The sequence below is a fragment of the Gigantopelta aegis genome, chromosome 2 (genome assembly GCF_016097555.1).
Source record: "Gigantopelta aegis isolate Gae_Host chromosome 2, Gae_host_genome, whole genome shotgun sequence".
Lineage (NCBI taxonomy): Eukaryota > Metazoa > Mollusca > Gastropoda > Neomphalida > Peltospiridae > Gigantopelta > Gigantopelta aegis.
Window position 1 is genome coordinate 40,265,328 of NC_054700.1, and position 21,019 is coordinate 40,286,346.

The 21,019-nt window shown below is 36.0% G+C and overlaps 1 protein-coding gene across 1 annotated transcript in view; it reads right to left on the reverse strand.

Annotated features, from left to right (window-relative positions):
• The window catches only part of LOC121385443 (E3 ubiquitin-protein ligase arih1-like), a 34,096-nt gene extending 14,832 nt beyond the window's left edge, over positions 1-19,264 (reverse strand). The window contains exons 1-6 of the mRNA XM_041516129.1: positions 18,778-19,264; positions 18,056-18,123; positions 11,433-11,517; positions 9,918-10,007; positions 1,711-1,859; positions 414-480 (exon numbers count right to left, since the gene is read on the reverse strand). Coding sequence (XP_041372063.1) covers positions 414-480; positions 1,711-1,859; positions 9,918-10,007; positions 11,433-11,517; positions 18,056-18,123; positions 18,778-18,990 — 672 coding nt within the window. The 5' untranslated portion in view covers positions 18,991-19,264. The remainder of the gene's footprint in view (positions 1-413; positions 481-1,710; positions 1,860-9,917; positions 10,008-11,432; positions 11,518-18,055; positions 18,124-18,777) is intronic.
• Positions 19,265-21,019: the final 1,755 nt, after the last annotated feature.

Genomic DNA, 21,019 nt, shown 5'->3' on the forward strand with positions numbered 1-21,019 from the left:
ATTCTGAGAGTACTGCCAAAGCAATACATACATATTTCTTACAGGGCCTAACAAACTGTCTTATCTCCATAGAACATGATAAAACTATACACAAAACTTCACCTCAATATCTTGAGGCATGGCAAAAATAAAAGTCCAGGAAAACAAATGTTCATATCTCCAAAGTTCAAGGGCCATAACTCTGTCAAAAATGGGTAAACTGCCATAAAAGTCAAACTTGATCTGAAACAGTACATGATAAAGCTCTACTCAAATAATTTCAAGTCAGACCGGTAGGGGACTAATAACTGATTATGTTCTGTTTTCAGTCTTTATACAACATCAATAAACAGCTTTGATGAAAACTCTATTCTAATGTAATGTCTAGATTCATATAGATAATATTTTTGAAATTAAAAAAAATCTGTACTTACCTCTACAAAGCTATTTGTTATTATATGCTGGTATTTTAATTTTACTCTTGCATCTTTAATAAGGGACCTGCAGAAGAAAAACAAAATTAAATTTTCAAAAGATCTGTTAAAGGGACATTCCTGAGTTTGCTGCAATTTTAAAGATGTTATTGACTAACAGAGACTTTTTAATGATTGTAATTATATAGGAAATATATTTCTCTACATAAAATATTAGTGGCTGTATATTAAACATGTTTCTGACAGTTCTTATATATGTACTAGGTTAAATTACATTTCCCCCCTCCCTAAAATAATTTTTTCGTACGTACGAAATTATTTGAAGACAAAATCCAGTTTGGGCTTCTTACAAATATTAAGATGACAAGAAACACATTAAATATACAAACACTGATATTCTAAACAAGAAAATATATTTAATATGTAAGTTTAATCGTAGAAATATTTTATTAGTCAAAAAATCTTACAATGCAGCAAACTCAGGAATGTCCCTTTAAACATTTAAAGTGATCACTAGGATTTCTAGAACAAACACTACTAGTCAAATTGTCACTCAAAAGATAGAAATTAGTGATAAAAACTGTATAGAGCAGTAACATCCATGATTCCAAACAACAATTTATGGGAAAATACTTTATAAAAAAAAAAAAAAAATACAGAAACTAGCCAGGGCTAGCTAGCTCTAGGTCAGCAAACAATTTTGCCAAATTATCTATTGCATAGTTATTTTCTGTTATTTTATGAAATGATGTCGCTAAATTTTTAAAAAAAGTCGCTAAATTAAAAATAAAATTGCCAATTGTTTTTAAAATTTGTAAATTGGCGAGTGTCAGAGCTAGCCCTGCTAATATGTGCTAAAATTTGGAATATGGGAATGATAGACAGACAAGAAAGAAAAATGTTTTATTTAACGACGAACTCAACACATTTTATTTACAGTTATATGGCATCAGACATATGGTTAAGAACCACACAGATTTTGAGAGGAAACCTGCTATCGCCACTACATGGGCTACTCTTTCCGATTAGCAGCAAGGGATCTTTTATTTGCGCTTCCCACAGGCAGGATAGCCTTTGTTGAACCAGTTATGGATCACTGGTCGATGCAAGTGGGTTTACACCTACCCACTGAGCCTTGCGGAGCACTCACTCAGGGTTTGGAGTCGGTATCTGGATTAAAAATCCCATGCCTCGACTGGGATCCGAACCTATTACCTACCAGCCTGTAGACCGATGGCCTAACCACGACGCCACCGAGGCCGGTCCTAAGAATGACAGAGAAGAAAATGCAGCTTACATGACTGTGGCATCATCTACAAGGATATCACAAGCGAACGCTGCACACGATATCGTCTGACCCATGCCTTCATCACAGATTTTAGCTGTGAGGTAATCTTCCCAACACTTCTTACAGAACTGGTGGCCACACTCCAGACCGGTCATCTCCTGATTAACAAAAATACAATAAAAAAACCCTAATAAAAATCCATCATGAAAAAAACCCCTCATGGTTTCTTGAAATTTAAACCAACAGTTTTTAAATTAAATGTTAAAATCTGTTTTGTTTAATGACACCACTAGAACACATTGATTTAATAATCATCGGCTACTGGATGTCAAACATTAGGTAATTTTGACATACAGTTTTAGAGAGGAAACCTGCTACATTTATCCATTAGTAGCAATAGATCTTTTACATGCATCATCCCAGACAGGACAGCACATACCACGGTCTTTGATATACCAGTCGTGGTGCACTGACTGGAAGGAGAAATAGCCCAATGGGCCCACTGACAGGAATCAATCCTAGACTGACTGCGCATCAGGTGAGAAATTTACCACTGAACTTTTATGTCTTATCCCCAGATTATAAGTGGACAGGGTGATATTTTACAGTTTTATTTTTGAAAATATACTTGAAAAGGAAGAAAATGATGTATTCATGGCTAAAGAAAAAGTGAAACTGCAGAATATTTTAAACTATGGCTATTTGGTATCTAACATGCAGCTCTCAAAATTTGTGATGGCAATCATCAGTGATGACACGAAAAAAAACCCACCTCTTGTAAAATTAATAATAACAGCATTTTTAGCATTATCGGGTATTTACCTAATAGTAGGGTCAAAATAAGCTGAAAATACCCCAAACCCTAAAAAATTTGCAAGAAAACGTTTTATGATGTTTTTTTGTACTATTATATTTGGAGAACATCATATCAAAAGTTGGACGATATTGGACCACTCGAAAGGGTCAAAACATGACGTCAAAGAAAGATGGCTGCCAAGGGAGGAAAATGCAAATATCTACTATTAGCTGATGGATTCTACCGTTTCCAACCTTTTTAAGTTCACAAACTATTTTTTAGCATTAGTAGAAAGTATATAAATCATTGCTGAACTAGAAACGTGACGTCATCCTAATGTGACGTCATCCACGACGTCACTTCAGTCACTTGTAAAATATGTCATATTCGTGAAAGGATGACACACACAGTCATCGCTGCGACCTCCGTAGAACAGTTTCTTCTATGATTTTGAATGTGATACTGCACTGATGATGATCTTACCCCAACCGCATAAATTTTCATTATAGTTTCATTCGCAGGAATAGACCACATACATATATGATGAACAACAACAGCTAGTGACATATACTGCCGTTGCAATTTCAGGGCTTGAAAATTAGCACAAATCAAGCAAAATGTCCTTTATGCCAGAAGGAATTAGGTAATGAAGACTACGTTAAAATTGGTAAAAAGGGAGCCAAAGGTATTAACAATTCAAGTATCGAGAAAGGTGATGACATCATTGTAGCAGATGGAACTGTAGTGCACAAATCGTGTCGTTTGAATTACATCAATAAAAAAGATATTGCAATACACAAGAAAACTAAGTTGTGTTCTACCCCATCTCTCAAACGAAGTGCGCGTCTTTCAGTTGGCCCTTACAATAGCAAAACGGACTGCTTATTCTGTGGGAATAAAGTTGTGAAGTTAAATCAGGGCACCAAACTTGCTAATTGTGATGACTATAGCTGTGTAAAAACAGATTCATTTGTAGATAAAATATTGGTCAGCTGTACGAGACGTGGTGATGAATGGGCATTTACTGTCAAAGGACGCGTTGAATATTATGGCAGAGATTTGCATGCAGCAGACTGTTTGTACCATCATTCTTGTGATGTACATTTTCGCACTTTTCGGGATATTCCTATGCAGTATAGGGTAGATCCTAGTGGTAGTAAACGAAAGAAAGTTGGGAGACCAAGGGACACGGACCAGGAACAAGCATTTTTTAAGATGTGTGCTTTCTTTGAGGACAATGATGAAGAACAGTTTACTATTAGCGACCTTGCAAATAAAATGAAGGAGTATTTAAATGATAACGAGTCTGTTGTCTATGGGAATCAGTATCTAAAGACCCAAATGATGAAACACTACGGAGACTCGATATTTGTAGCTGTGGGTGAGGGGATACATGACATTGTGACTTTCCATGAAAAGACTGGACGAATCCTTCGAAGTTACTTCAGCATGCCGAATGAAGATGAGGAAGCCCAGAAGAGAGCCATTACAGAAACTGCCGCTAGACTCCTCAAGTGATATCAAAGCTATGACTATGCCTGTGAATGACCAGTATCCAAATGCTTCAGAACTAAAACTAGAGCCTGCCTTGCAATATGTACCAGAAAGTTTGCGGTCTATGCTTCGGCACCTTTTCGTTGGAAAGGACACTCGTAGAAAAATGGCAAGTACTGGCCAGTCCATCGTTCAAACAGTTCGTCCAAGGATTGCCATATCACCTTTACAGATTGGGCTTGCAGTGCAGTTGCACCATATAATTCAGATCTCGATTCCTGATAGACAGTTTGTCTACTATGGGGTTTTGCTCTTCATACTCTGAAGTGCAAAGGTTTGAGGAGAATGCCCCTTGTTCAGTTGCACCCGATGTCTTAGGTGGAGATTACGATGATATGATGTTGTTATTTGCGGCAGATAACGTCGATCACAACATAGTTACCCTAGATGGAAAAGGCACTTTCCATGGAATGGGGATGATTGTAACCACAACACCAGGAAACCAAGTTAATCACAAGATTCAAAGGCGAAATATATCTGACTTGAAACTCATTGATATGACAAAGGTTGACATTAAGGAATACCGTTGGGCAAAAAACATTCGTCGCAATGTTGAATTTCAGCCTTTCCATTTCTAAGTGCATTTGATCATAACATTGATCTATTGTGGGAGATGTCCATTCGATTCAGGCAAACTTCACCCAATTGGCAGGGAATGATGCATCTGTTACACAAGGAATGTGTTCATCCTGGCCAGTCTTCCATAGTCTTCCTACCAATGATTGACTTGTACTCTGGAGACATGACATGTATCTTCTCTACACTTGAGTACATATGCAAGCTCGCTGGTAAACACAACGTCCAACCAATCATTACGTTCGACCAGCCGCTGTTTTGGAAAGCTTCAGAGATTATAAACGAGATATCAGACAACAGTCCACTAAGAGATGTTGTGTTGTTATTAGGGAGCTTCCATACATTCATGAATCTTTTGGGGGCCATAGGAACACTGATGGATGGGAGTGGTCTGAGGGACATCATGGAGACAATATACGGTGGAAATGCAGTAATACATATGATAACTGGAAAAGCTGTGCAGCGAGCATTTCGTGGGCATTTTCTTGTTGATCAGTGCCTTACAGATCTAATTGTAGCTAAATTCATTGATGATTTACCAGGCACTGCAAATCACTTGAAAGAACTTGAATAGTTATACACTGAACTGAAGACCGGTGAAATTGATTTAGATTATTTGCTGAAGTCTGATTGTATCAAAAGGATTGATGATGCGCTGACCTTGAAAAAAGGTGAATTATAAGATTATTCGAAAACAAGTAAACTATGGCTGAATTATCAGCAAATGCTTGGAGTTGCCAGGGAACTAATCGAGGCTGACCGTACAGGATCATGGAAAATGCACCTCCATGCTATATCCGATTGTCTACCCATATTCGTAGCGGCTGGGCATGCAAATTACCTGAAGTCTGCTTATTTATACCTTCAGAAGATGAACGCATTGGAAACTGACAACCCTGCAGTTTATCAGAAGTTCACAAATGGATTCCATGTCATCAGACACACCAACCAGTATTGGGCTGGTCTTAGTTCAGATCTAGTGATCAAACAAACACTGATGAGGTCCCTTAAAAGTACAGGAGGCTTACACGAGGAAGTGGCATGTCGGAACATCAGAGAGCTGTTTGGACAATGTCTTCCACTGTAACATCAGTTTACAACTATGCCATGCAGGAAATCACTAGGAATGTCTATACTATCAGCGAACATTCTCCATTCTCTAATAATGCAAAATTGCGCAATATAATAACTGGAATCAGTGCCAATGAAGATGTAAATGTGCATGACCTTTATGCAGTAGGCAGTGATGTAGTGAAAAAGATGGAAGGACAGTCTGTGTTTTCATATTCGCACAAACGAAATACAAAAGATCTCTGCCTTAATGATGTAATGAGCTACGAACTTTGCCCATATCCACCATCTTTATTTGAAGCCAAGAATTGTTTACGCAAACCTGATAAGACACAACTGGTGGAAGCATTGAGGAATCATGTCGCTGCCCTATCTGATGATGCAGTTTGTCAGGCTATTCCAGACACCGAGCACTATGTTCTAGATGGAGGATCTCTTCTACATTGTTTGAAATGGAATGAGGGATCCACGTACAGTTCAATTGCTGATACATATGCGTCATTCACTTTGAATCACTATGGTAGTGCCACTGTTGTTTTTGACGGCTATGGCGAAGGGCCAAGCATAAAGGACAACACACATCAACGACGTGGTGTAAATAAGATCACAAATATAGTCAACATATCAGATGCAACTAAGTTTGTTGGGAAAAAGGAGGATTTCCTTTCAAACGAGACAAACAAACAGACTATGATTGATCTCATTGCTGGCTGCTTATAGCACAAAGGCTGTGATGTCATCCAGGCTGAGGGAGATGCAGACGTGGATATAGTGCAAGCAGCCATTTCTATGACTTCCTACAAGTCTACAACTCTCATCGGGGAAGACACAGACTTGTTGATCCTCCTCCTGTATCATGCAAAGGTTAAGCATTGCAAGGATATCTACTTTCGCTCAGACAAATCCACACCATATGTTTATAACATTGGGGTTTCTAAAACAACTACTAAGTGATAGAGTATGTGTTGAACTTCTGTTTACCCATGCATTTACGGGATGTGATACAACGTCCAGGATATTTGGGATTGGAAAAAAAACCTGTTTCCAAAGGATCATCAAGGATGATTTGGTCTTATGTAGTTGCTCAACAGTCATTTGTTCACACAAGAATGACAAAGTTGCTGTGGAAAATGCTGGCTCCAGGGCAATCAAAGTGACTCCCTGGAATCCATGAGGTATAGTTTACTTTGTAAGAAGGTTGCAACAGCTAAGACCTTTGTCACACCAGAACAAATTCCTCCAAAGGCTTCAGCCACGAAATTTCACTCTCTGAGGACGCACTATCAAATTATGGTGTGGATGGGCACTAGTGAGGGTATGGACCCGACTGAATGGGGTTGGGATGTTCATTGCGAAAGATTAGTTCCGATTATGATGGATAAGAGTCCTGCTCTTGACATTCTACTTCAGATGATCCACTGCAACTGTTCAGCTGGTTGTAACACGCTCAGATGCAGCTGTAGAAAGCATGGAATGGACTGTACAAGTTCCTGTGGACATTGCCAGGATAGCAATTGTGATAATATGTCACAGAAGCCAATATCAGATGAAGAGGAACAAGACTGATCTGGTGGGTTATTGTCAAAGTAGGAACAATGGCTAGAGACATGTTATTTTGCAAATTTTTGGGTTCTCCTCCTCGTCATGCCAGTGGCGGATCCAGGAGTTTCTATAAGGGGGGGGGGGGGGGGGGGGGGGGGGTGGTGGTGCGCGCACACAGATGTGCCGTAGATGAGATTTCCTGCAATCTTGAGAGTAAAATACAACGTAAAAAATAAAACGTCTGCCGCGAATAGGGGGGCGTGCGGACCGTGCACACACCCCACACCACCCACCCCGATCCGCCACTGCATGCCGTCATAAAGGGACCTCATGGTGCTATAGAATAATTCTCATACAAAGATATTAGTTTATGTAAGTATTGTTCATACTTACAGTGGTTTGAAACAAGTGGAACTCAGCAGAAATCGTAAATATTAGTCATTGTTTTAGCCCAACAACCATTTTCTTTTGACGTCATGTTTGACCCTTTTCTGGTGGTCCAATTCTGTCCAACTTTTCATGTTGTTCTCCAGATCCAACAACACATAAAACCACCAAAAAACGTTTTCTTGCAATTTTTGGGGGGTTAGGTGCCATATTGACCCTACTATAATTATTTTTAAAAACTAAATTGCTATTGCAAGATGATCTTTATTTCAAGGGCCGAACATAAGGTAACACTTGGTCTAGATAAATAGAGGATGTCAAACCTATTGACTTTGTCACCATAGACTACTCCTACCACATAGCAGCAAGGGACAGCATATACTTTGGCTTCTGGGGCAACAACTTCACTAAGTGCCATTGACCATATGTGTGGCTGCATGACAAAAGGTGCCACATGGTCCAAAAAAAAAAAAAAAGATGTTTTTGAAGGAATAAGATAAAGCACATTCTATAGAGCAAAATTCTGTTTTAATTATGAAAATCGGATGAAAACTTTCCGAAATATTGAACTTTTTGTACATACAATTATGATTTTTTCCAAAGGACCACCTTTGAGAAAATGAAGTCCGAAGTTTTACACAAAAAACCTGATTCATTATTGCTTGAAATCTTCATTAATAATAATAATATATGCCAACCAAGTTATTCTGTACTCTGTAACCATGTAATATTTGTTTTAACAGTATATGCCATTGACAAGAATTTATATTGAACCTCCATTATACATTCCCCCCCCCCACCCCTTAAAAAAAAAAAAAAAAAAAAAAAAAAAAAAATGCACAATAGTATCCACCATCAATAAAATGAGAAACTATCAGTGCTCACACCAAATATGAATGCTATGACTAGACAGGTATATATAGTCAAACATAAGTCAATAGTTCTCCAGCTTTGAACATACAGTAAGTTCTCACATACCAGGTTGTAACACGACCAGAGTAATGAGCCCGATGACCACCTCGATTTCAGTAAATAGATTCGTTTGATTCGAAATCCGATTCTGACTCACTCTGATCCCTACTTACAAAGTAGTCCATAATAATGTCTTGTAACACATCGTCAGAAGCAATGTTTCTCATACTGGCATTGATGTTTAACAGCGAATTCAACTGGCGAACCACCTCAGCTTCCTTTGTCATTACACATGCTGGTCTCACGGGCGCCGCCATTTTCTCAATTGATACCGTGAATCGAGCAGGCACTTGTTTTTTTACATGTTCGTCTCGATTTAGCTTGATTTAAATACGTTTCACGTCTCGCATTACAACATACACAGTCTTAGTACTACTTCAAATGCATTTTTACTTCATAAATTGAACAGACGATCGCACGTTTTTCTTATTTTGTAGTTTGGGAAAAAGTAATTGTTGAATTTTGCCACGGAAATTGTCTCAATGCGCATTACTCCTACGTAACAAATATATCTGCGCACTTGCTATATTTAGAAAGTAGAGTTCACGACCTTTCCAGTGGTATGCAATACTTGGCGTTGAAAAGTCCAAGATTTTATAATAAACTCAGCCAAATAAGTGATTAATTCTTGCGTAATTAAAGACAATTAGAATTTGACAGGTTGTACACAATCACCAAATAACATGTTTTATTGTTTTATTTGAGGAAAAACTATGTATTAGTATGAAAGTTAAGTTGTTTTAGAAACTGTTTGTGCTAAAAACGGAAAAAATATTTTTTTCATGTATTTTATTGTAATTGGCTGTTACGCGATATTACAATGCGCGACATCCGGCACCTTTTGTCGTGCAGCCACACACATGTTGAAGAAGAGTCCTGAGAATTTTATGAGTTGCTCAGGTCAACAAAAAAAAGGAAGCTTTTTTTTTTTTTTTAAGTTGTCCTTAAATGCATCCATGTCATGTCCAATCTAATTCCAAAAACAATCTGAAGCTGGGTCTGAGGCTATCAAAATCGAGCACATGTTCTATGTTGTCTTCTGCAATATCTGTAGTTTGCGCCTGCAAAGACGTGGCATGTTTTGTCATTCTATTCAGTTCATTTTTATTTCAACTGGTACCATACTTGCCAGACCCAAACCCAGCTCCTGTATGTTTATTTACTTAAAAATAAAATAAAATAATAAGCTGAAAAATTACAACCCTGAACTATACCTTTATCATTGGTCTATATAATTATATTTAATGTATTTTATTGAAAGATGTCTGTAAACACTGGACAAAAATGGAGATAACAAAAGAAGTAAATGTGTACTCACCACACAATCTGCTGGAATACAGCAGATCTCACACATGACGTTGTCGTGGGAGGCAGATGCAGCGGCCGCAGCTGTAGAACGGGTTGTTCTCTGGACAGAAAAAAATCAGTTATAACACAGAGAGATATCACAGTTATAACGGAGAGAGATATCACAGTTATAACAAAGAGATATCACACTTATAACAGAGATATCAGTCATAACAGAGAGAGAGAGAGAAATCAGTTATAACACAGAAAGAAATCAGTTATAACACAGAGAAAGCACAGCTATAACACAGACAGAAATCAGTTATAACACAGAGAAATGCCAGTAATAATGCAAAGAAAACTCCCAGTTACAACACAAAGAAAAATCAGTTTAGTCATAACACTGAGAGAAATCACAATTATAACAGAGAAATTACAACACAAAGAGAAATCAGTTAAAACAAAGAGAAATCACAGTTATAACACAGAGAGAAATCAGTTATAACACAAAGAAAAATAAGTTATATATAACAAAGAGAAATCAGTTATAAACATTGTTTTTGGTTTTTTAACAGCACATTAATTAATCATTGGTTAAATTGGATGTCAATTCTGACTCGTAGTCATCAGAGGAAACCTGTGTCATTTTTCCTAATGCAGCAAAGGATCTTTTATATGCACTTTCCCACAGACAGGAAAATACATACCACAGCCGTTGACCAGTTATGGTGCACTAGATGTCTAGCCTACCATAAACCTTTTTGTTGGACTGTGGTGACCATCAATACATGTAGGTGCAACTATAAACTAAATTTTAATTACCTAGGACTTACAGTTTGTGAAAAAACAGACCTAATGCAAAATCTTTAATGCGGAAATCAACACTGTTGTTGCCAGAAAAGTAATACCTATAAATTTGCCTTTTTAATTTGTACAGGCAAAATAAAAAGATGTGTACAACGTACATGTAATTTACTCCATTGCGGTTTGTTAATAATAAACAGGCATTGAATCTTTCTTTTTGGGGGGGGGGGGAAGGGGTCAAGATTTCTGCCAGCATCACAAACATGATTTATTATAGATATTTTAGGATTCTGTTTCATAATCTTACGCTTCCAACTAAAATCTGGGATTCGCAGAAGGAAGGAAATGTTTTATTTAACAACGCACTCATCACATTTTATTTACAGTTATATGGCGTCAGACATATGGTTTAGCACCACACAGATATTGAGGGAGGAAACCCGCTGTCGCAACTTCATGGGCTACTCTTTTCGATTGGCAGCAAGGGATCTTTTATATGCACCATCCCATAGAAAGGATAGCACATACCACGTCCTTTGATGGACCAGTCATGGTGCACTGGCTGGAGCGAGAAATAGCGCAATGGGCCCACTGACGTTGATTGATCCCAAACCGACCGTGCATCAAGCGAGCGCTTTACCACTAGGCCACGCCCCAGGATTCGCATAAGTACTGAATCCTGCTAAATTCGCAGAAGTACTGAATCCTGCTAAATTCGCAACCGGATGTCTGGAACAGTTACCTTTCCCTTAACAACAACTTCTCTCCGATGAGGATTGACAACGTGAGCTTCATTAAATAGTCCCTCTTGATCACTGTCATAGTACCTGAAAATAAATTTAATAAAGTAAGATAAAGTGTTGGATACCTGCAAATTATGAGAACTATGGTTTTATTTGCTGGTGCTTGTGCCAACTGAGTTTATGCGAAACTACATGTAACTTTGTGTTTCTGCATTTAATTTATCAAATGGTTTAACTGATTATACAATATTTAGTAAATGAGTTACTTGTAATATTTTGGCATAACATTTAATTAATAGGCCTGTGTGTATATTCTGAAAGAATTGCATAAAAACAGTAAACACCAGGCTTGAACGTAACAATGTCTTACCTGCAGGAATTTTTAAAGATTTTTGCCATTGGCAAAATACTCACCAATGGCAATTTTAAGCTGGCTTTGTCGTACAGAAATTTTAAACCAGAAACTTTTGTAACAAAAATAATCCAAAAATAATCCTTTCAATCAAAAGCAATCATTTTTATCCAATGGCCAAACAATGTCATCTACTAAAATATATTTAAAAAAGCATATTCATGTGTATTTCAGGTTTCATTCGGTAGGTAGGAACTTTTTTTTTTAACAAATCAAATCACACCGAGAAACTGTAATCGCCAGTGTTCCGAAGGAAGGAAATGTTTTATTTAACAACGCACTCAACACATTGTATTTACAGTTATATGGCGTCATGGGCTACTCTTTTCAATTGGCAGCAAGGGATCTTTTATATGCACCATCCCACAGACAGGATAGTACATACCATGGCCTTTGTTACACCAGTTGTGGAGCACTGGCTGGAGCGAGAAATAGCCTAATGGGTCCACAGACGGGGATTGATCCTAGACCGACCAAAGTGTTCCGAATCTAGTTTGCAGAAATCTATTGCAAAAAATCAGGATCATGTTGTTGTTTTTTTGCTTCAAACAATTTCAGAGTTGCTGCATAAAATTAGGATAGGTCGGGAAACCAGAAACACACATTTTTTGTTTAGGTCCAATTAATAATCTTTCATTTTATTTGATATAGCACTGTTTATAAAAAAGAAAAGAAAAATGTTATTTCACAAAGCAGTTCCCTTTCAGTAATTGATTTATCAAAAATATTTTTGCCAGGGTTCTCAGTCTGCTGGGATTGGTAAACCTAGTTCAATTTTAGTAATAATTATTTTAGTAATTTTTCCTGGCCTTTAAATATTTACACATTTTAAGTAGCCAATGTTTTTGTCATTTCGTAGTTTTTATTAACTGTCCAAGTTTCGTTCAGCAATGATTAATAATAATATTTAAAAATTCACATTATCTGTCAGTTTTTACATGTATTTATTTTAACTCGCCCATTTATTTGCCCAAAGTGGCTAAAAAAACCTGTCATGAGATTAAAAAAAAAAAAAAAAAAATGCATTCTGAAATTATTTTTTAAATGTTGATCTCCAAAGAAGAAATCATGTCATCTGCAATGCAACATCTCTGCCACAATTTTGACCTGAATAGCTTTGGTGAATACGAGGCCTAATTTAGAAATTGCTGTTTGTGTTTATTTTTAAAACCAGTTATTGAGAAAGAGTAAACGTAAAAAGATGACACGGAAGTAATGATATAGTTCATAATTTTTGTTATTGTTAAAACAACCTGACTTAAACATTAACATTGGCTGATACATTTTACTTCATACATGTATAATATTATATAGATATCATCCATGCTTTGGGTTATGCAGAAAGGAAATACCAGTCCTTGGGTTTTGAAACACCATGGCAAGCGAAATATCGCACACCTCAAAACTTAGGCGAGTGAAAAATCGCACACCTCAAAATGCTAAAGCGAACGAAAACCAAGCATTATTAATTTATGATGTAATTGGTACATGTAAATATAGAGACATATGTTGCAAAAATGAACCAATAAACAAATAATGTTTTCTTCTAATTTTATGTTGTTTGGTTCATTAGTGTATTCCGACTTCTTTTCCATTTCGAGAATGGAGTTATTCAAAAAGTTCAGAAGCAGTGCTATAGGAATATAATTAACGACACACACTGATGCAAATAATTTTATTTTTTAATTACAATATGTTATGTACAACGAACATGATTATGATACTTGGGATGGGGAAAAAAACACTGGTTTCGAGGTGGTTCAATTATAACTATGACCAAAGCATCATCAGATTTGCACTACCGACTGCATTAGATCCCTCATGTTATTTTTATTTTTTAAGTAAGTCGTTAACGTAGGCTTACGATTAGTTCAGTTGATAGTGTCGGTTGGGGCATTGACATTCATGTGGCATTTTTAATTCAACAATTATGCAACCAGTCTCCCACCTCAACATTTTGTAATGCATCATTTGACCTACCACTACATCTATGTTAAGTCAGCGTTACGTTATTGACCTAGAACGATCCCAATGTTGTTAATAAAAAATATACAACCTCCGACAAAATCTGTCATTACAAAGGATTTTATTTCAAACATGGAATGCCATAATAAAATTAATCTAAAAAACCCCATAATTTTAGACATCATCATAAATGCGAAACAATGTTACAAGTTATTAAGTAGACACGGGTGTGCGTGCAGCAAGAGTTCCAAAGAGTAAAAATAATCTGACACCAATAGCTCTGATTGGTCAATAGGTGCATCAAATGTTCTAGTTACATGGTCTGTGACTTTCTAACAAACGTATTGAAACAAACAAAAATTAAATAGTCCGCTATAATCATTGATTACTGTTACTATATTTTGTACAGATATACATATATAAAGAACAGATGTACATTTAGGAGTGTTGATTTTCCGCTTATAAAAATTGCCAATTACGCTTATAAAATGTGTTTTCCGTTTACTGAACTAAAATTCTGTTTATATCTTCAGAAATAGTCAGGTAAAACTTTTGGACTGCTATGCATTTTCAGTAGTATTTAATAAACATTCTTCCTTGATATAAAGAAGTACATTGATACATTTATTTAATATAATGGTACAAATATGACAGCTATTCTATATAAAGGGTGAAGCCAAATTTTCATTGGTTCAGTCATCTTTCACCAGGATCCAAAGATTACTGCCAAATTTAGGTATTCTGAAAAGACAGACATATAAATATTAATTAAAATCAAAATGGAACCAAAGAGATCTAAAACAGAGGTTATTACTAGGTACTTTTAATACATTCTCAACACATTGGGAAAAATATAAATAATTTTCGGAAATATACATTAAGAACTTAGAATGTCTTAATCTCTTTTTAATTGATTATAAAATATACATTCAAATTAATTAATAATTACTAGAATTCACATTCATGTGTTGGAACAAAGGGGGGAGAGGGAGATATTAAAACACATATCACGAATGTCAGGAATTTAAAAACAGTTAAAATAATAACACAGGAAGAATGAATTTCATTTGTGGTCACTTTAATAAAAATCCATGACCCTGCCAGCAGATCAGTTTATGGGTTCGAGTATGCATAAGAGAACCTTTTAGGAAAAAATATAGGTAAATGTATATACATATATAAACATAAAATTGCTAATCGGTCCCACATGATGTCATCACTACGGGGGGGGGGGAAGAAGAAAGGAATACAAATAAAAATTATAAAATCATTTAAAGGTGATATTTGCCAAATAGTGTTTTAAAAACAAAATCATAGTGGCATTTGTATATTTTTATCTTGAATCATGAACAAGAAATGATAAACATCAAAACATGAAAGAAAAACAAAATGTTTGATCACATCAGCGAAAAAAACAAATTGTATATATTTTACATAATGGAATAAATATGAAAAAAGGAATAAAAGTTACGCATTTTAACTCACATATTATATGTATAAAAAATACGAGTATTCAGTACTGTGTCCTAAAAATTAATAAACAATAACACCATTGAACAACTTGAGCTAGCACACATTTAGACAATACAATTAATAACGTCGCCGATTGGATGACATTTGACCTCTACTGGCTCTAGCGAGGTTTAGCTATTCCAGCTCACTCCCACTTGTAACAAAAAAAGATGGAAACCTTTTTTTATTATTTTAAAGTCCTTTATAATTATTGATACACTACACTGAAGAGTCAACAAGAAATACATTTATAGATTATTTCAGTATATTTTATGCTATTTCAAGCAGTTTGTATTTCACAAAAGCCTCTTGCCTCGGACTCGGACACTCGACCCGACAGAGCTCCGTACACAGGCGTTGACAAGTGTTGATTGTGACCAATTGCAAACTCTGAGTCCTTTGTTTTAATTGGAGTGTCATACCTTGGTAGCTTTCTCACCAAGAATGGTGCTATTGTTAACGTCCGTTTAATCTCGTGACCAGCTCAGCGGCTTTGACAAATGTCTAGCCTTGTGGCAGTGGATTGATACTATTATAAGTCCTACTTATGGCAGACTTTAAAATCAAAGACGTCTGTAACACCAGTCAGTTTGACCACTATTTATTTATTATTATTTTAAATCATGCACAAGATACCGATGTCTGGGCAGGCCGATCCAATTGACGGATAGGAATTTGTTCCAATAATAGAAACGGACAAGTGCTCGGACTGACAAGAATGAAAAAGTGGGACCAGCAAACACACATTTTTAAAAAATAATTTCGGTCTCAGAGATTGTGAATCGGTCCCAGACCGGGACAAAAGGGCTTTTCCCCACCCCTGACTGAATGATTTATTTATAAAAATAAACTTTGATGTATGAACTTGGTCAAATACTTTTAATATTAAAATTCTGGTTCATATTTGTTTTGTAAAATGCTAATAAAAGTTCTGTGATAACATAGAAAAGTTATTGTTGGCCATATAAATTGCAATTAAATAATGAATTTTGAGTCTGAGACGATGCATAAAAAACTAAATCCCAGACATGATTTTGGTGTAATAAGCAGTGATGTATTCTACTGCATAGACCCACCATTTGCAAGTAAAAATAAAAAGGTTGATTGAAATTTGTAATTAAAATGAGTGGAATTTGTAATGTAAAACAAATATATAAAAAGATGAAAGAATGTAGATAATGTTTGGGCCAGTTCCCCTTATTCTAAAGGAACTGTACTTTATCTACTCTAGTATACATAGCTTTAAAAAAAAGTCATATTTACCTTTAAGAATTCGGTACTCCCGTCTTCAATGTTTGGTGAAAAGATGCAGTGTTGAAGTGTAATTGATTAATTTATATAAAATGCTTGCATGAACTCTTGCATTGATTTACAGGCAACTGAATAAAACCGAACAGAGTTGAGCGATAAAAACAAAATAGTGGCCAACAATGTTGGAAAACGTGTGTTTACATATTGTCATATAGTAACATATTTTGTTGTGCCTTAATTGTTCAAATGATCAATTAAGCAGAAAAACAATGTATGTATATTAATAAATAAAAAAATAAATCTATTATTTGACCACAAAAGTTGGCATTTTATTTGACAACTCGGAAAATTGTAAATTCTGTTCAAGATTTGTGGAAAATCGGTACCCCTACACATTCATTAACCTCTGGATGAAATACAAATATTTAAATTAAGTTTTATTTGATTTTTTTTTAAGGATAAAAAAAGAAAAATAATAGACATAAATTTTTTTATTCATACATACCTATTATCATTCCCCCCCCCCCTTCTTTTTATTATTCCGTCCACTTCTGAATTGTCTTTGTCTAAATTTCATTTCTTTTTTAAAGAGTAGAAAGTTACATGCATGCCATTTTCAGGGCCTCACATAATCTTTGTAGACCTAACAGTTATGAACTAATTGAGACAATTTTACCGACTTCGCTGACTTCCATAACGAGTTCATTTGTGTAGGCTACAGAAGCCACTATTTAATTCAATTCCTTTCTTTTTCATTTATAACAATATGACCAGTATAAATGATTTGGCCTCATCAGACGTTGTGATCTATTACCTTACAAAAGTGGACTGTTTCTAATAATAAATTAAATAAGCAAAGGAATTTAGATCGGATTGGTACATATTCAAAGATGTTTATTAAACCAATGTTTTCCGATTTGCACAGCAAAGTTAAGTACTAGTCATATATTAAAAGCTTGCATGGACACTACTATTCACGTCACATTTTTTTTTATTCCTGGTATTATTAAATAGATCTTTTTATCAGCTACATAAGGTAATTGGTGGCAATCAATATACTTTTTTTATATGCAATTTTGTTAAGTGTAACGTGCGTTATTTTTCACACTCGCCAAATTGAAATTACGTACGCTGTACGAGTGCGATTACACTCGTGCACCTTAAAAGAAAAGGTCTGAAATAGGTTACCTTAATTTATTTTTGCACAACCCATAAATGGGTTAAACAAATATTCATTCTCATAGGCCTGAATCAGTGATTTATTTTTTTCTTTACTTTTTTGTTCTTTTAAACTTAACTCTGGTTGTTCCTTTGACAAATTCAAAAGTATGAAAACTCTTTACAAAATGTTAGGAAACATTCTTGGGTTAGGAGTATATTAATCCAGTAGAAAAGTAAAAAAAAATAAAAAAATCTGTAGGTCTGTCATACTCGCAGTTCCTCATCTTTGAACATTATATTGATTTATATTTGTACAGCTACCTTTCCATGAGCTTTTCCTTGTCCCATCGAAAATGATTCAACAAAATTCTTGTAATGGTAGCTGGAATCTGAAATTAAATAAGGTACTCAACTGAAAAAACCAGTAGCATTCTTTTCACAGAACATCTCACCTGGAAAGAAAAAGGTGGTGGCTTATGTCCCATCTATGAACAAAGAAGCCCTTAATGTTGACTTTTTCATCTAGAAGCCAGATGGTGTCTACTTCTATTTTTCATATCTATAGATATGAAATGTTTTGTTTGCCAAATTAAAAAAAGAAATGGATGCATATACGCCAAAACAGTCACAATGAAGAGGACTGAAAAGGTCTGGTGATAGAAAGATTTCATTTCAATCAGACTGATTAATTTATACTGAGACAACATTTAATTATTTGGTCATTCAATACTTGTGGTCACAGGATTATTATTAGATATATTACTCATCCATACATGTAGGTGTTACAAGATGCAGAAATGGGATGGATGGGGAGCTATTAATTTACCCTTCAAGGGGCAGGGGTGGAGCAACAATCTGGCCAACACATTTTTAAATGGAGTTGGAGTGGGGGCAATTAACTCCTCCCTCATCTACATATGATGGGTATATGTCAGATTAAATTCACGTATCCTGTTTTGGGACCTGCTTCTGGATGTGAATATACTGAGCTTCACATGAGCAAAGTTATAAACCAGTACTAGGTAACAGCACCAGACACATACCTGAACAACTGCATTTACTTCTTTTATACAGTCTACCATAAACTGGACAATTTGATCAGCTGTTAAAACTTCGTACTGAAATTCTTCATCGTCATGACGATCATGAATTGACGCGGATTCCGCGTTCTCCATTTCCATGGGAAGCTCATCATCATCACTTTGGGAACTTTCCGTTCCAAGCTCGTCTTGCAAATAGTCATCATCGCCATCCATAGTATTAGCTAGTCAATTTATTATTTGTTCTTTCTGGGTTCAATCTGCGACTGTGACGTCACCTTCGGTTCGGAGTTTCCCAACAACAGGTGTAACCTTGGTATTGTATTGCCTAAATGTTATATACGTTTTACATAGTTGGAAACTATGGCCCTTATTCGGACTAATGTTTAACACCATAAGTACTATTTTTCAGTAAAAGGGATTCACTATAATAACTACTATTTTGAATAAATCATTTTGCTATCGACATCAATTTCAGACAACAGATGAAATGTATTGTGGGTAATTGTAGTTAAAATGTTCTTTAAAATAAAAGAGGCAGGTATAAGGGACATTACTCCATACATAAATGATAAATCCGAATTATATTTTATAAGTTGTGCATGCATTAGGCCTAATTTGAAATAAACGTCAGCATGTGTCTTTGTGTATGTATGTATGTATGTATGTGTGTGTGTGTGTGGTGTGTATACATGTATGTGTGGTATGTGTGTGTATCAGTACGTGTATATGTATCAGTACGTGTGTGTGTATCAGTACATGAGTGTGTGTATCAGTACATGAGTGTGTGTATCAGTACATGAGTGTGTGTGTGTTTGTGCGTGCGTGAAGGCCTCGCCCATACAAAACAACAATAATTTTTTTTTTTTTTTAAACTCCTTCCCTACCAAACAAAACCAACAACACCCAAACAAAACAAAACAAAAACAACCCCAAACAGTAACCCTGGTTTGAAAATACCGTAATTACACGTCAGAGCATGTATTCATTCATTTATATTTGGAGTGGTCAAGTAAATCACTCGTCAGATGCGCGGTCGGTCTAGGATCGATTACCTCTGGGTCATTTCTCGTCCCAGCCAGTGCTCCTCAACTGGTGTAACAAAGGCCGTAGCGTGTAGGCTACTATGGTCTCCACGAGTCCTCAAGTAAGCCTACTCAGGGACGGGCCAAGTAGCAAGACTTTTGTCAGTTCACAGGACTCTCGTACCCGTATAAGACAATGTTGAGCATTAATTTCAGCAGTAACTAATCAGTAATACAAGTAACACAATAATTACATGACGACGTACTAGTTTTTCTTTTTAATCTGGCCGTCCGTCCGTCACAATACGGAACGAATCAACCGGTTTCTAAATGCAATGATTTGGCATTAATGTTCAGCGCTGGAATGACCGAGGCTTAATTTGTGCTATTTTACTTTATTCCTTTGTTTCATTATCATCTAGTGTAAGTATCGGGTAGGATCTGATCACTGGCGAAGTCAGAGGCAAAGTCCGGGGTGGACGTGCCTGAACCTCTGTGAATATAGAGACTTTAATACAGTTCTCATTCCCATTCTGGGTCGGATTTAACCCTCAAGTACTCTCTCCAATATTTTAGACTCGTAGAGGCCCTAATTAAGTGTGTACCATCCTATTTGTGAGATTCTGATATAAAAGATCCGTTGCTGCTAATCAGAAAAAGCTAGATATAGCAGCCCATTGAGTGGCGGCAGCTGGTTTTCTCTTTCATTATTTGTGGTTCTTAACCAGATGAATGAATAAATGAATAAATGTTTAACGACACCCAGCACGAAAAATACATCGGCAATTGGGTGTCAAACTGTGGTAAATGGGAAAAAACAATTGATGATCAACATCAATATAAAAATCCAACAGTTAAATAAAAACACAGTGTAAAGAACCGTGCAAAAACACAAATATCACAGATAGATACTGACTTTTATTCAAAATTTCAATTTGTGCTGTATTGGCCATTCTCAAAGAGAATGTTACACCCCTGCACCACGGTGAGGTTACAACACGCGCAGGGGCTTAACCATATAGCCTACATGTACATGTATATATAATTAAGATGTGTTGATCGAGTGCGTCGTTAGACTAGTTACATAAAACATGCCTTCCTTGATTTATATATCTGTTTGAAGTTCACTCACGCTGTGACAGGTCAGGCAATGCAGAAGCAAGTAGACATTGAGGATTTGGGGCTGATATATAGAGGACGCAAAGAAAAGTGTCTAGTGG